Source organism: Piliocolobus tephrosceles, chromosome 16 (assembly GCF_002776525.5).
Source record: "Piliocolobus tephrosceles isolate RC106 chromosome 16, ASM277652v3, whole genome shotgun sequence".
Lineage (NCBI taxonomy): Eukaryota > Metazoa > Chordata > Mammalia > Primates > Cercopithecidae > Piliocolobus > Piliocolobus tephrosceles.
The window spans coordinates 11,552,597-11,565,100 of record NC_045449.1 but is presented as its reverse complement, the minus strand read 5'-3'; the positions used below and the strand labels follow the sequence as shown (position 1 = coordinate 11,565,100).

Here is a 12,504-nt window from a genome sequence, read left to right as displayed (position 1 = left end):
TTTTTTTTTTTGTATTTTTAGTAGAGACAGGGTTTCACCTGTCAGCCATGATGGTCTTGATCTCCTGACCTCGTGATTCGCCCGCCTCTGCCTCCCAAAGTGCTGGGATTACAGGCGTGAGCCACCGCGCCTGGCCCAGAATAAGCCTCTTGATTGCTTGATGGAAGACATATCATGCTCCACCGAGTCTTCATGTCTCACGATGCAGCACTTTCAGCTGTGCAGTCATTTACCTACTCATCATCTATGCCTTGTCCTAAACCTTCTCCTCCATACACTTTGTGCTACCTGATCTGAGCGTGATATGGTAAGAGCAAAAATCTTCTTATTCCAGTGATCGATGCCTGAAACCTAACACTCATTACCTGGGAGGTGGTTTGCTCTAGATTGAATCAACCTAGCAACCATGGTTAAATAGCCATGGTACTGCACGGTCACACTTTCCCTACTGATAACGGTGTGGCACCTGAAGAGATCACTGCCGAAATTCCTCTTAAAAGTATTTTTATATTGTTACATTTTCAGGAAAACATAAGTACTCAGCCTGAGAATACCAGTTCTGCACACTTTCTTGATATGAGAAGGATTCCCACATCCTTCTCTAATAGATTAATAAGAATAATTAATAGTTGCAGGAACAGAACAGTTGGAAAGGTATTCATATCATCCTCTGATGAGGGCTGGGGGAGTATCCAGGACAGAGTGGCTCTTGCCCCATTTACACAAACCTTAAAGGCATGCTCCAAGCCAGGTGCATCATCGAAAGCTTGAATAAAGATAGTCCCCAGTCTTCGGTCGAGGTCTTCTACTTTCTGGTTAAATTCAGCGATGTCATTTTCAAAGCCCTGAAGAGACACCATATATATACATATACACACACACACACACACACATATACACACACACACACATATATATACACATATACATATATATACATATATATGTAAAACATAATTTTCTGAAAGCCAACCCCACTATGCTCCTCACAGCTAACTTTTGTGTTTGAACTGAACTGGTTATACCAAAGAATTATTTTAATTTTCTGAAATTCACCATGGCATGACTTAACTTTTAGCCATGTAGAGTTACCCTGTGGTTGCAGCATTTTTACCTAGAGGGTCCCAGAAAAATGGTGGAGTGAATTAGATGTGAGTTTGGTGTTCTTCCACCCTTTCCATGCTCCTCCATTCTGCTTCCTGAAGCCCCTTCTCTCTCACTCATAACACCAGCTCTTATAACACCAGCTCTTGTTACCCTGAAAACCATTATAGCAGCAACAGCCCTAGCAACGGGGCTATTTCAACATTACCACCCACTTTCTTCCCTTCCCCAAGTCAGAATTCCATTTTTCCATTGTCAGCAACCTAATCTAGCCATTAGGAGGAAAGAAAGCTAATTAAACTAATGCAAACTATTTCTTCTAAATCCTTCTTAATTGGTTAAGACAGCAACTAGCCTTGTTCTTAAGACTGCCAAATTTAGCAAATAAAACTATAAGGCATTCAGTTAAATTGGAATTTCAGATAAACAAGATTTTTTTTTTTTTTTTTTTTTTAGTATGTCCAAATTAGTGTAGTTTATCTGGTAACCCTAATGTATTTCTCTTAGAATGTAGCAGTTTTCAGGGAAACATTGTTAATGCCAATCTCTAATTTGTGGAATTATTTGTTACTACTGCTTTGTAACAGTAATGCATGTGTGTGTGTGAAAAAAAAAAAAAAGGTTATGAAGAAATAGTCTAGTCCTACTTCCCAAACATGATGACATTGTGGTATGTTTCTTTTTAGTTTTTAGTTTTTACCCTGGGCAAAATCCCTGGGATTATGCTTTGTTTTATTATATTATAGGGTAGCAAATACATTGTATATAGCCTGCTCTGTGGCCTACCTTTTTTTTCTTTTTTCTTTTTTTTTTTTTTTGAGATGGAGTCTCGCTCTGTGGCCTAGGCTGGAGTGCAGTGGCACGATCTCGGCTCACTGCAATCTCTGCCTCCTGGGTTCAAGCAATTCTCCTGCCTCAGCCTCCCAAGTAGCTGGATTACAGGCCCACACCACGACTCCCAGCTAATTTTTTGTATTTTTAATAGAGATGGGGTTTCACTGTCCTAGCCAGGATGGTCTATGGTCCACCTTTTTTGGGTCTACTTTTGACTAATAGAATTCTTAGAAGGCAGTACCTTCCTGTGTCTGGCCAAATAAGATTCCCCTGGATGTCTGAAGGTGCTCGGGGCAGATTCCTGCCCTAATTTCTTTCTCCTTTTCCCGCACACACTCTTACAACTCCTTCTCCAGTAATTCTGCCATTCCTTTTTCTGGTATTTCCATTCTCTGTTTTCATACTGGCCCTTTTTCTTCTTTTTTTTCTCCCATGGGTGTGGACTCACAGGTCGAGGCTTTCTTGGGGCTACAGGTGAGATGCGGGCTCTTTGTTCCTGTCCTGAAAAATGCTTCGCTGGCCCTTTCCTTATCCTGTGTGTTCTATTGGGAACCAGGTTCAGATCAGAAAACCCAGGCTGTGGCTTCACTTACACCTCCCCAAGTCACTAAAAAAATTCTGCCCAGGTGTGTCTGTTCTTCCCTTAGCAATTTTTGCCCAAAGCTTAAAACTTCGTTCCCCCTTAGTTTTATTAAGTTATAATTGACAAATAAAAATTGTATACATGTGTTGTATACATGTTTTGATACATGTATACACTGTGAAATGATCACCACTATCAAGCTAATTAACATACTCATCACCTCACACAGTTACCATTTGCTTTTTGTGTGGGTGGTGAGAACACTTAGGATCTACCCTTTTAGTGAATTTCAAGTACGCAAAACAGTTTTTCTTTTTTTAAAATTATTTTACTGTTAGTTCTGGGATACATGTGCAGAACGTGCAGGTTTGTTACATAGGTATACATATGCCATGGTGGTTTGCTGCACCTATCAACCCCTCATCTAGGTTTTAAGCCCTGCATGCATCATTTGTCCTAATGCTCTCCCTCCCCTTGGCCCCCAATCCCTGACAGGTCCCAGTGTATGTTGTTCCCCTCTCTGTGTCCGTGTGTTCTCATTGTTCAACTCCCACTTATGAGTGAGAGAGCAAAGCAATACAATTTTTTTTTTTTTTTTTTTTTTTTTTTTTGAGATGGAGTCTCCCTCTATCGCCAGGCTGGAGCGCAGTGGTGGGATCTCGGCTCACTGCAAACTCCGCCTCCCAGGTTCAAGCAATTCTCCTGCCTCGGCCTCCTGAGTAGCTGGGACTACAGGCGCCCGCCATCATGCCTGGCTAATTTTTGTATTTTTAGTAGAGACGGGGTTTCACCATGTTAGCCAGGATGGTCTCAATCTCTTGACCTCGTGATCTGCCCGCCTTTTCCTCCTGCTGGGATTACAGGCGTGCACCACCACGCCCAGCCCGCAATACGGTGTTGTTAACCGTCTTCACCATGTTGTACGTTAGAGCTCCAGAAATTATTTATCATGCATAACTGAAACTTTATACTGTTTGACCACCACCTTCCCATTTGCCTCTTCCCCAGCCCCTGGCAGCCACCATTCCACTCTGCTTCTGTGGCTTTGACTATTTCGGATGCGTTGTGTAGGTGAGACCATGCAACATTTGTCTTTCTGGATCTGGCTTCTTTCACTGAGCTTAAAACTTTTGAAGCCACAGGGTGGCCACAACCTCCACTGTCAGGTCATACCCACCTCAGCATCTCTGAAACCCTGGTGTCATTAGTTTGGAGCAGTTAACAGTTGGAAGAGGCCTCCTTGATCTTTCTCCCAACACAAAGAATAATTAGAATCTTTCTCTTGGCACAAGGAATAATAATTTCTCCTACCACAAAGGGTAATTAGCAAACCCACTGGGACCACAGAGCCAAAGGAAATACACAGGGAAAATACAAGTAAATGCCTATACCCTACAGGTGAGAGGCATCTGGGACAGAGGCAGAGCTGGCGATTCAGCCCTTCCCAACCCTACCGTGCTTTGGAGGTACAGGTAGTCGGAGGAAGACCCTGAGAAAAGCCTGTACATCTCGTGAAATTCCTCATGCATTTGCTGGACCTGCTGACTCAGGGCATTCCCTCTGATGCCGCTGAACTCCACCTTTCCCAGTTTGTGGAAATCCAGGGCTGTCTTCAGAAGACCCTATGGGGACAATTCACAAAAGAGTTAAAATCATCATCATCATCATTAACAGTGGATGAGAAAAGTTGGAAACCTGGGGGCGGTGGTTGCTTAGGAAATTGTGGAGCCTGATTAGTTTCGTAACCTTATTAGATTGGATTGGTAAAAATAACTCTTGTTTAAACTCGATAACAAAGCAAAGAGAAAGTACAGTCAAATAAAATTCACGCGAACCAAAATAAATATATACATACATAAATAAGTGAAATGTATGCTTCCACCTCTCTATGTCTTTGTGGTCTTTAACAAATAATAAAATGTAATAATAATAAAACTATTTGTATAATTGGTAGCTTTATCGCTGATTTCTCTAAAATAGCTCATTTCAAATGGATCACGTTATCCAGTTCTAGAATGACAGCAATCCTAGGGGATGTTGACAGGAAAGCAGAGTTGCAAAATAGTCCTGAAGACATGCCCAGAGGGTGACACCGGCCTTCTTTGCAACTTCTCTGCCAAGCAAATACATCTCCTGCAGGGTCCCCTTGCTGGGTGTGCACGGGATATTACGTCCTGCTGCCAGCCGGGTGGCGGCAAGTAGTTATTTACCAGCTCTGTGCTGTGCTTCTTCATCTGCTGCAGAATAATAACAACACCTTGTAGCATGATGCTGAGCGCTAAGTCAGTTAACTCAAGCCTGGGATTTAGGTCAGGTCTGCACACACAGTATCACCGCTGTTATTGATGTGGCAGTGTCCCAGGTGTGCTTGAGGTCCAATGACAGGTGGACAGCACAACCCAGAAGCCTTGGGGAGGAGCCCCTCCTGAGTCCACGGAAGCTACTGCACCTCCGATAGGATGGGAGCTTCCTCCTAAACACGTCTAGCAGGGCAGATTGAATTTATCTCTTGTGAGTACCTAAAAATCACAAAACCTCCAAAACAAGATACGGTTCTTGTCATGACTTCCAATCCGTGTGCATTCCCCTTAGGCCGGAAAGAGGACGGCAAAACTTCCCTTTGTGTCATTTTGGCCAACATTTGCTGTGGACTGTGGGAGGGATCCTCTACTCTGGAGGTTTAAGGGGTGCACCATGACACCGATGCTGTAAAATCCAGCAGGTCCTGGTACCACCGCAGGAAATCTCACTGCCCATGGCCGCTGCTGTGGGTAACCCATCAGGCTAGCACAGGCTGCCTGTCTCCTTTCTCCTGCTGGGACACCAACTCCAGCAGCAGTGACAGAGGCGCTGGGAAGTGGGGACAATGGCTGACTTTCCCCGTTTGGCCAGGAGGGTACCAATGCAGATTTGGGCAGCCAACTAACAAGCCTGTTTTTGTTCAGCTGTGTTTGGGTATGGCTGGTGGCAAGCAGCTGAAGTGGGAGGGGAGAGAAGAGGGAAGACACCAGCCAAGGCAGGGAAGACAGATGCCAAAACCAGGGAGGGACTTTTGCCACTAATGGTGGGAAAAGTGGCAGTCTTTCTTTAAAAATAGGTTCAACTTGATATACTGGGAAGAAAATCGAAATGAACTTTATGGAAATGAAATTGACTTCAGTAGTAATTCAAGTCTCTCAGAAAGTGCTTAGTTGTAATTGGTTTTATAGGGAGAGTCATACTTGTGCTGTGAAATGCAACCTTGGTACTCATTCTTCATAATTCTGTGGATGTCAATTTCAATTTCTAGGAAATACTTCCTAACCATTTTAAAAGGGAAACACATTTTGATATGTTTGATTACATCAGAAACCCAGAGGATAATTTTGTTAGACTATTTTATTTCTCAAGAATACTTAAAGCACGGTCTAGGGAGGTGACAGAAAGGTGTTTCATCTTCAATTTTTCCTAGGTATTAGTGAAATATTTATTTAACCATCCTACTTTTGGAGAAAGTCTGGTCACTTAAAAAGAGGGATACTTACATTGTTTTACGTAACTTAACACACACATGGTGGACAACACTTTTATCTGGTGCTCAACTCAAGGTCTTAGGCCTTTCCTCACCCTTCCATGGAAAGAGATCCACCCATCCAGCTTTTTCCCAAACTCCCTATCCCCTTCTTCTGCTTATTCAGAGCGCTTATCACACTCTGGAATTATATTATTTGGCATTACATTATACTATTTGCTTATTTTCTGTCCAGTAAGTTGTAAATGCCCCAAAGGTACCTTGGCATTTCCAGTGCCTGGAAGAGTCCCTGACCCTGAACACATATTTGTTGAGTCAAGTAATATATGCTCTTTGTTCTTTGACTTGGCTATAATACTTCCAAAAAAAAAAAGCAACACAGTGATAGAGGAGCTAGGCACCCTAACCTCTGAAGAGCAGTTGGTGAAAAAAAAAAATAGACAAGAGAAGAGAATTACAAAGAAGGACATTTCAGTGTCCACAGGACCATGGTCAAGCGCAAGGGGGAACCCTCCCTGGTGCTACATTGAGGGCAGAATGAAGGCAAATGAGTGAATGGGACAAAACAGCAGATGTGACCTCACCATACAGGTTGAACTTACTATATTGCTGATATGGGATCATTTCAACCTAAAAAATGGCCATTTCCTGTGGTTTCATTTAATAAAACACAATCATCTAATGCTGCAGAATGGGCTATGAAGAGAGGGAGTGAGCTCTCCATCACTGAACGAGTTTTTTTTTTTTTTTTTTTTTTTTTGAGATGGAGTCTCGCTCTGTCGCCCAGGCTGAAGTGCAGTGGCCGATCTCAGCTCACTGCAAGCTCCGCCTCCCGGGTTTACACCATTCTCCTGCCTCAGCCTCCTGAGTAGCTGCTACTACAGGCGCCCGCCACCTCGTCCTGCTAGTTTTTTGTATTTTTTAGTAGAGATGGGGTTTCACCGTGTTAGCCAGGATGGTCTTGATCTCCTGACCTTGTGATCCGCCCATCTCGGCCTCCCAAAGTGCTGGGATTACAGGCTTGAGCCACCGCGCCCGGCCCGCTGAACGAGTTTTAGTAAGTTTGATGTTGGAGGCATTGTAGAAAAGGTTTCTGAAGCAGCTGGGAAACTGTCTTACAACCATAGACACCAGATTTATGGCATTGACCATGGTTATATCTTTGATCAGCCTTAAATCTTTAAGAATCAAAATATTTCGATTCTTAAATTATGTAAATGTAAGCTCTTTCATTGTTTATTTAAAAGTTCTCACAAAACAGATACAAGGCAATTTAAATCAATAAGAGGTTTAAATGATATTTTTAAAATATCTATTTTTATTCATCACAGTACTAAACACGAAATTCATCATGTTATATACAGGCTGAAATATCCACTTCAGAGACACAACATATGGCATTGTGGAAAGAGCCTAGGATCTAGGGCAAAAAAAAAAACAAACCCAGAGTTTACACAACCCTGGTTCCATCATTTACTAGCTATGTGGCTTAAAGCAAGACATCTAACTTTTCTAAGCTTCACATTCCTAACCTGTAGATGGGAACGGTAACACTTAAGTTGCTGTAGAGTTACCAAGTTCATGGAGAGTTCCCTGTAGGACTTCAATAAAAGGCAACCACTATAATTAACCATGATCACTCTGATGTCACTAGACCGGGTTAATGGATATTATATGTGTAATGGTGTATATAGGGGACATTTGGGTGTTTCTTTCAAGACAGAACAAGGAGCCCTGGGGTCCCAGGCTGCTGACTGGACTGATCAGGTTCTATTCTTATGAAAAACCGTGCAGCACTTAATGGTGGTGGCAGGTGGGGGGATGTGGGGAGGATTCAATATGTGCTCTGGCCCCTGAGATGAAGAATCAAAATCAGGGGTAATGGCAAGACCTACCGACAGCAACCCCCTGCTCAAAGGAGAGGCCGCGCTGCCCATCTTAAAAGAAGAACCTTGAGAATTCATTAAGGGAGAGCACAAAGCAGACGTTCATAGATGAAAATCTCAAAAGGTCATTTGGAAAAAGACTGTTTTCTTTACCTTTTGACTGCCACCGACCTTATGTGGCTAATGGTCTCCTATGTGACCACATATTCAAGCCGGGCTAAAAGGGAAGTCACCCAATTAGGCTCAGAATGAAAGGAGGCTGCAGAGTGGCTGGAGATGGTAGAAAGAGCAAAAGGAAACGCGGCGTGGATATTAGGTCAGCTTATTACCTATCTACCTGCTAATCACTTCGCATAAAGCCTCAGCAGGAAATCATTTTGTCTCCAAATGAATCACAGCTTTACAGCAGTTTTATAATAAAGGAAATGAGAATTCTCTCCAAGCTGCATTGTTTGGAGGGAAGAGGCTGCAGGCAGAAACTCAAACAGGGGATCTGCAGAATCTACAACTCTGTGACACAAAAATGAACTCAGTGAGTGTGTGTGTGTGTGCACTGATGCATCAAGCAGGAAGGCAGGATGAAAGAAGGAATCAAGAGGCAACCCAACAACTTTTTCTCTTTGAATTTTGATGGTTCATTCAAATTGCAAAGATTTCATAGACTTCTGGGATTTTCTTAGTAAATCGTAAAGTCAGATAAGATCCTTTCATGAAATGGGAATTACAATTTTACCTGAGTAACTTACTTTGATATAAAGACCTAGAAATCGTATGGTAAAAATTGAGTGTACAAAAGTAGAACAGAGTGTATAAGGGCAGAAAACCACAAAACCAGTTTGAGATCCTCAAACCAGGACAGTGGGAGGAAAGAAAGAAGGAAGGAAGAGAGAAAAGGATGGAAGGAAGGAAACAGACCTTTACAACTCCCTGTACGATATCAAAGTTTGGTGCAAAGACAGTACTTGCAACTAGCTGTCCCCCTGGGTATAAGTCTCAGCTATACCTCTCCAACCTGTGTAACTATGGGTGAGTTCATTTATGTATCAGACTTAGTTATGCTCATTTGTTAAAGAAAAGATTCTGATAGCCATTTCTTTTTTTCTTTTTCTTTTCTTTTTTTTTTTTTTGAGACGGAGTCTTGCTCTGTCACCCAGGCTGGAGTGCAGTGGCACGATCTCGGTTCACTACATCCTCTGCCTCCCAGGTTCCAGTGATTCTCCTGCCTCAGCCTCCTGGGTGTCTGGGATTACAGAGGTATGCCATCATGCACGGCTATTTTTGTATTTTTAGTAGAGATGGCGTTTCACCATGTTGAACAGGCTTGTCTCAAACTCCTGACCTCAAGTGATCCCCCCGACCCTCGGCCTCCCAAAGGGCTGGGATTACAGGCATGAGCCACCGCACCAGGCCCCCAGTTCTTAAGATGATTTGCAAGGATACAGGCTCTGGCATGGGATAGGTTCTTGAAACATGTTAAGTTTTTAGTTTTTTATTCCTCGTTCTTCCCTCCACAAGAGATACACAAGAGATTAGCTGTATCACGGTTGTGATAAGAAGGCAGAGGAGAATGGTGGTATCCTGAAAATGCAATTACTTTGCTTACTGCAGACACCAAAAAATACTGGGCAATGTATACTCCTGCTTTCAAGCCACCCCCACCTCTGGCATTTAGCAGGCACCCAGAGAGGAAGAGTGGATCTGCACAACAAAATTCTCTTGTGCAAAAAGAGTGACAGAATAAAAAAGCAACTCACATCAGAGAAATGAAATCTGGGAGAATTGTGGGGATTAAAAACCAGTTCTTCACACTCTAACCCTTGACTAGAGCATGCAGAGAGATAAACACATTGGTGTTTCATGTATTTATTAATTGCAGCTACCATCATCTCAGTGGCCATAGATTGTATTAGAACAGAAGATGAATAAGGCTAAGTTCATGATAATCCTTACTGGAGAGGAGCAGATTAATCCCATTTCAAACAGGCATCGATCACAGAGATACACAGAATGTTAACTAAAGGGCTACATGAAATATGCCAGAGGACAGTTGATAGTTCTGTGTTCCGCTGCACAGACTCAGGAGGCAAGAGCTCAGGGAGGAGGAAGATGGCAAAGGGCAAGGGTGATGCATCTAAGCAGGCATTTGGGAGATTAAAAATAAAAGAGGGGAGGAATATGAGGAAAGGGGGCAAGGAGTAGCCATAGGAAGATGAAAAAACATGGAAATTCACGGCAAAAAAAGAGATCAGGGAAGTGAGAAAATAGAGAAAGAGAACAAAGTAAAAGGGGGACCAAGTAAAAGGAGGAGGAAGAATTAGAGAAAGGGAAGGAGAGGGAAACACAGTCAAGAAAAGATATGAACAGACATTTCTCAAAAGAAGACATGCATACAGCCAACAGACACATGAAAAAATGCTCGTCATCACTGGCCATCAGAGAAATGCAAATCAAAACCACAATGAGATACCATCTCAAACCAGTTAGAATGGCGATCATTAAAAAATCAGGAAACAACAGGTGCTGGAGAGGATGTGGAGAAACAGGAACACTTTCACACTGTTGGTGGGATTGTAAACTAGTTCAACCATTATGGAAAACAGTATGGCGATTCCTCAAGGATCTAGAACTAGATGTACCATATGACCCAGCCATCCCACTACTGGGTATATACCCAAAGGATTATAAATTATTCTACTACAAAGACACATGCACACGTATGTTCACTGCGGCACTATTCACAATAGCAAAGACTTGGAATCAACCCAAATGTCCATCAGTGACAGACTGGATTAAGAAAATGTGGCACATATACACCATGGAATACTATGCAGCCATAAAAAGGATGAGTTTGTGTCCTTTGTAGGGACATGGATGCAGCTGGAAATCATCATTCTCAGCAAACTATCACAAGAACAGAAAACCACACACCGCATGTTCTCACTCACAGGTGGGAACTGAACAATGAGCTCACTTGGACTTGGGAAGGGGAACATCACACACCGGGGCCTATCATGGCGGGGGCGGGGAGGAGGGATTGCATCGGGAGTTTTACCTGATGTAAATGACGAGTTGATGGGTGCTGACGAGTTGATGGGTGCAGCACACCAACATGGCACAAGTATACATATGTAACAAACCTGCACGTTATGCACATGTACCCTAGAACTTAAAGTATAATAATAAAAAAAAAAAAAGAAAAAACTAAAGTATCTGCCTGAACATAAAAAAAAAAAAAAAAAAAAAATGATGACCGGGCGTGGTGGCTCATGCCTGTGATCCCAGCACTTTGGGAGGTTGAGGCGGGTGGATCACCTGAGGTCGGGAGTTCAAGACCAGCCTGACCAACATGGAGAAACTCTGTCTCTACTAAAAATACAAAAATTAGCCAGGCATGGAGGTGCATGCCTGTAATCCCAGCTACTCAGGAGGCTGAGGCAGGAGAATCGCTTGAACCCGGGAGGTGGAGGTTGTGGTGAGCCGAGATCGCGCCATTGCGTTCCAGACTGGAAAAAGAAAAGAAAAGGAGCAGCTGGGCACAGGAGCCAAGCTAACCAGAGCCAAGGACAGAACAACATGCAAGAGAAGAAGCAGCAGTAAGGCAGGGAGTTTGGTGACATTCATGTCATCCTCTAATTAAGTGGGGGCAACTGCTTTTTATGCACCTGTGCCCTTGATTCAGAAAACAGCAGCAGCCTGAGAAAGGACTTACTGTGAGGGTAGTGACTCTTGGGAGCCTGGTGGCCATCTCTGCTTATATTTACTGAATATACCCTGCAGATTAGGTGCCCTGGTGTTAGAATACCTGTCTATATGCAAAGTCAAATCGTTAGCATGTGTGCACAGGGCCTGGGGGCCCTGTCCAGGCAGTCACTTCAGAGCCATGCTCTGCTACCATTCCCAGGGCCATCTGCAGGGCTGGAGCACCTGCAAACGTGGCTGCTACAAGGCAGTGATGGAAATTCGTTCTTCGTGGTCAGCCCAGGCCAGGCATGGGTTGGGGCTGGAGTGTCCCTCACCTCTCACTAAACAGCAGCAAAGGAATTGGTGGTGGATGTGAGAGGAATACAGAGTGCAGGAGGAGTGAAGGGCTGTACATCAACCGTGATGGAAACGGCTGAGGGAAAAAGAGGCATTTAGGATAAAGCTAGATAATTTATTATTTATAGTCTCTGTGATCCTGATGAAGGGTTTAAGGTGCACCTTTCGTAAGATCTAGCTTCTGGCTTTCTCATACATTTTCTCTATCTTTATGCCCTTCCCATCTTCGTTTTCCCTGGCAAATTCCCACTCCAGTTTCACAACTGATTTTCTCTTGTGTTCCCCACTTTTTGTCAAAGTCCTGCTGGGCTTTGAGACCCCTCTTTCTTGCTCCCAGTAACACATCAATCTCACTTTTTTTTTTTTTTTTTTTTTTTTTTGAGACTGGAGTCTCGCTGTGTTCCCAGGCTGGAGTGCAGTGGTACAATCTTGGCTCACTGCAACCTCTGCCTCCCAGGTTCAAGCACTTCTCCTGCCTCAGCCTCCCGAGTAGCTGAGACTACAGGTGTGCATCACCATGCCGGACTAATTTTTTTTTTTTTTTTTTT

The 12,504-nt window shown here is 43.3% G+C and overlaps 1 protein-coding gene across 1 annotated transcript in view; it reads right to left on the bottom strand.

Moving 5' to 3' along the window:
- DNAH9 (dynein axonemal heavy chain 9) overlaps positions 1-12,504 on the bottom strand; it is a 376,206-nt gene that overhangs the window by 341,346 nt on the left and 22,356 nt on the right. Inside the window, exons 7-8 of the mRNA XM_026456281.1 lie at positions 3,976-4,143; positions 729-845 (exon numbers count right to left, since the gene is read on the bottom strand). Coding sequence (XP_026312066.1) covers positions 729-845; positions 3,976-4,143 — 285 coding nt within the window. The remainder of the gene's footprint in view (positions 1-728; positions 846-3,975; positions 4,144-12,504) is intronic.